This window comes from Volvox carteri (assembly GCF_000143455.1).
Source record: "Volvox carteri f. nagariensis unplaced genomic scaffold VOLCAscaffold_69, whole genome shotgun sequence".
Lineage (NCBI taxonomy): Eukaryota > Viridiplantae > Chlorophyta > Chlorophyceae > Chlamydomonadales > Volvocaceae > Volvox > Volvox carteri.
Window position 1 is genome coordinate 329,034 of NW_003307612.1, and position 4,208 is coordinate 333,241.

At 54.3% G+C, this 4,208-nt stretch overlaps 1 protein-coding gene across 1 annotated transcript; it reads left to right on the forward strand.

The window, feature by feature from the left end:
• Window positions 1-236: 236 nt before the first annotated feature.
• Window positions 237-2,810, forward strand: phV28 (extracellular matrix glycoprotein pherophorin-V28). Its single transcript, XM_002957077.1, has 3 exons — window positions 237-474; window positions 646-1,179; window positions 1,940-2,810. Exons 2-3 carry the CDS (start codon window positions 789-791, stop codon window positions 2,767-2,769), a joined length of 1,221 nt encoding a protein of 406 aa, XP_002957123.1. The 5' UTR covers window positions 237-474; window positions 646-788; the 3' UTR covers window positions 2,770-2,810.
• The last annotated feature ends 1,398 nt before the right edge of the window (window positions 2,811-4,208 follow it).

Consider the following 4,208-nt stretch of genomic DNA (forward strand, 5'->3'; position numbering starts at 1 on the left):
TTCGCCCCCGACTGTCGGCCGACAACGTGCCGGCACCGACACAGCATAACGGCCAGCGGTGAATCCTCAACGGGTCTTTAAACCACCGTTATCATATTAGGGATTTGGAAAACTTCAGGGCCCGCCTGGATGCAACTGGGTCGGTGAGCGTACGGAATCGCTACTGGTTGACATGCCGTTACAATCCGTTTATAAGGGTAAGCAGGTGCTGATGCAGAAAGCAGGTCGCTTTTCAACAACTACTTAAATTAGCAGACCCGGACCCGTGCCTGAGCAGCACCACACCCCTTGGAGCTGTCTCTAATAGAACATCAGGCCGGTGCATACCGTAGACGACCGGCGCGCTGCCTTTCCCATTGGCACGCGTTAACTCAATTGGTCCTACGTTCCGAGGCTTACCTAGTAACCAAAGACGGATCTTTTACCTTTTCGACTGGCTTCTGCGACCGCCAGCTGACGGACCGCTCTAAATTGGTAAGTTTCCGGCTCTGCTTTGCGGCAAATCTTAGACTGTTGGCCACGAAAAACTTCCCGTTGTATAATACCCACTCAAAAATTACGTGCCTTGGGCTTTGTTGTTCAGAAACCTTGACTTTCGCAGTCCATCTGCTGACATTCTCCTCTGCCCAACAACCCCTGCCGCAGAGGTGAAAAACCTCCACGCCTACTCCAATTTCCATCCATCAGCAGCTTGCTCTACCATTGCGGACTGCTCGTAGATTATCTACGTTACCTATCGACACCACTCCACGACTTTCTCAACAAATATAGAGGGATAACCTTTAAGAATGACGAAGTGCTCGAGCTCCTGTTCATCATCGGTTGCCACAGCCATCGTCCTCACCACCAGCGTCCTTCTCCTGTTCACGCCGACTGCCGCTGCCGCTGCCTCTGCCGACAACCGCCTAGCCAACCTCCGCGGCATTGGCAGCATTAAGCAGCAGCAACAGCTAAAGCTCCATTCCTCCACCTTCACGCTCCCTTCGATCAGCAACTGTGAGCGAGACGCGGCCAAATCGCCTCTGCGTCTTTCCTTTGACGCTGCTGCCTCGGGGCTCGAGTTTGGAGGCACTATTCAGCGGTACTGCTTCCGAATCCGCAGCACTGCTGGTTGTAGCTTGCCTTCCAGATGCTGCGGCTCATCTTCACGAACCGCCTCTAAAATTGAATTTGACGTTGGTAAGTTTTGGGATTTGGGTTTTTGGGGTTCTCGTGAGACATACCGTGCCGACAATCCGAATATGCTAGCCATGGGGGGGGTGGATTCATGCCGGTATTTCAGGGGCCCCATGTTTAGATGCCAGGTGGCCAAGGGGAGACGTGAAAGAGGAAATTGTTGGCGCGCAGGAGTAATTAAGAGGATGTGGACTTGCATGCACCCCGCTTCATGGGAGTGTAAACAGGTTTCCTTCCTTTTTTTGTGAGCCTGTGGAGTTCCTTTCCAGGTCCCAATCTCCAGCCGAACTGAGTCGGGCCATTCAAGCCCCCCCCAGTCTCAGCTCCTGTCTGATTGCGCTCGGAATTGCTTTTATGGGAACTTAGGGTTCATAATTCTGGGGTGTGACGGGTGCGGGTCACCGAAGTCTGTGGTGAAGGAAGGAAGCCGCCTCGCGGGGTTTGATCAGGAAACGGGATTTGCGATTGGATGTTGGTGCATGCCAAACCTGGCAAGCTGTTGCGCCTTGGGCGGGCCGGGCGCACGGTGCCGCAGTCCAGCAGCCTATCTGTGGCTATTCATCCATTCGGTCAGTAGGGCCAATATGTTTTTGTACATTGCAATTATATAAATCGTAATCCATTTGGGTCACTCGCAAACCGATGGAAACACACAATACATGCTCTCTCTTTCCGATGCCCTAGGACCACACCCTAAAACCCCACCACCCCTGCTTCCCCCCGCCCCAACCTGTTTTCCCCGCTTTTGCCGTGTCTCCCGCAGTGGCGGGATGCAAGGATTCTCTGCGGCATGTCACCGTCAACGGCCAACCGGCTGTGTATGAGTACGACACCGCGCTGAGCATGCTTCGAGTCACGGATCTCAACGCCCCAACCAGCACAATTGCCACTGCTGCATCCGACACGCAAGTCTGTGTCCTCCTCGATACAGCCTCGTCCTGCCCCAGCCTCGCTACTTTCTGTGGCCGCCATGATGGCGCCAGCACCGCCGCAGGCGCCTGTCGCTATTCGATCTTCAGCACCGACGGGAATTGCTGCCCCATATCTGCAGTGTCTACTGCCGTACCGCTGCCGTTGCCCGCTTCGACTATCGATTTGCCATCTACGACGGTTTTCCGGTCGGATTTTCCGTATTGTCAATGCCAGCGGAATGCGGCTGGTTCGCGCCTCTTCGCTGTCGCTTCTCTAGATGCTAACCCAAATGTTGACAATGGCCTGACCCGCATCTGCTTTGACGTCGGGCTTCACGACGTTTGCGCTGATCCTACTTCAAAGTGCTGCGAATTCACGCTTTACAAGATGGAGCTCGAAGTTGACCGAGCCTGTGCTGACGCCCTCGCCTACACGACCATCGACGGCATCCAGCACGTGCGGTATTTTCAGACGGCACCCCACGCAGCCATTAAGATTGTCAATCTTGACAGGCCCCTTTCGGCTGTTAATGGCACGCAAGTCTGTCTGTTCTTGCGCCCGGAGTGCAACACCCTTGAAAAGCTGTGCGCTTTCCATGATGGTTCCTGCACGGTGGGCTTGTTCAGCAAGCCCGGCACAGGTGCTGCAAATTGCTGCCCCCTTAGTTCGGTTCGCATCTAGATAAAAGAGCTGTTACTACCTACACCAAGCTATCTGTCTTGAGACTGCTTTCGGTCTCTTGTTTTTGTCCCTTGCCTCGGCCTCGGCGTCCCCTGCCTTCGCACGATAGCGCCGCTGTTCGGAAGGAGCTAGAGTCAGCTTCTTATTTTAGAAGCGAAGGTTTGTTTGTTTCGTTTCCCAAACACTGCACAAGTATGGGGACGACGGACACGGCACCTGTCTCTCCTGGTCAAGCCCGGGGCGGGAGACACCGGCGGAGGCAGGCAAGGGAGGGGGCGGTGATATTGGAATAATGGGCACAGGTCCAGCGGAGGGGAAAGGGTGTTGCAGGGCAGCAAAGCAGGATGCGCATTGTGGCGTCGTGGAGACGCGAGCGGGAAGCTTGCGCAGTGTGGTTGGCGGTAGCTTGGGACGCAATGGCAGCGGGAGGGCTGGGTTGCAGGCATGCTGGTGAGCATGGCTTTGTATGCATGTACTTAGGGTGCGTATGCGAGTTAAGCGGCTGTACGGCGACTGCTTGGCGGACTTGGGCTCAAGTTACGAGGGGGTTGGCCGGCGCACACTCCCCATCATATTTTTCAACGGACGAGGTTTGCTAATGTACAAATGACTTGATGCCGTTTGAGATTGGCAGCGGCGGCAGGGGTAATGCAGGCGGCGCCCTTTTTTCGGCCCTAAACTTTCTTATTGATTCGATAACAACGTAGATGGCAAAAAGTGCTTTTGGGGCATGAGCCAAGTGATAGAGATATGATTGTGCCTAGTACAATGGAAAGCCCGGAGTGCAGTCCGAGACGTGTGAACAAGGAACACTGGGCCTCGAGGCGAGGGGTGGACGCCCAAAGGAGAAGCGAGCCGCTGCACCTGTTTGATCGTGGCGAAATGTTTGTTTTGTTCCGGCGGAAATTACCCCTGACCAACGCAAGCCAGTAGCCCGAGGAATGTAGAGTATTTCCCTGTAAGCAAAATCCTTTGGATTTGTAGCCGGCTGCGTACACATGCTTGCCTTCTCGCCTTTCCGTATGCACGTGACTTGCCATCACTTGCCCGTACCAAGGTGCGTATTTTATGGTCTGGGAAGAGCGCTTTTGTCTCGATGTAACAGAAGTGTACCTGATTGAAGTCACAGAAGACGACATTGTGCTGCGCAGCATGTTCATCGGGGCTCATATGTCACAAGTACGGGCAGATTGTCGTACTATGTGAAAACCAGCAGCAAAACATACACATTTGCACGGGACACGCTAGCAGGAATTCAAAACAAAAGGAAGCAAGGGGGCGCGTGTGCTTTCAGGACAAAAAGTGTCGGCTGCGGGGCTGCAAAGCATTAAAGATGAAAGGGCTGCGAGAGTGCCTGCAAGGGGAGTTGACAGGTAGGACAAAAGCGCAAAAGCAAATGACTGGAGGCTGAGAGCCGCATTGTAGGCTGCCTAGCGTCG

What these genes read in the sequence shown, in the direction of transcription:
- phV28 (XM_002957077.1), top strand. Translation starts at nt 789, where the DNA reads ATGACGAAGTGCTCGAGCTCCTGTTCATCATCGGTTGCCACAGCCATC. An exon ending in TAAAATTGAATTTGACGTTG is followed by an intron (nt 1,180 to 1,939) that starts GTAAGTTTTGGG and finishes TGTCTCCCGCAG; the next exon opens with TGGCGGGATGCAAGGATTCT.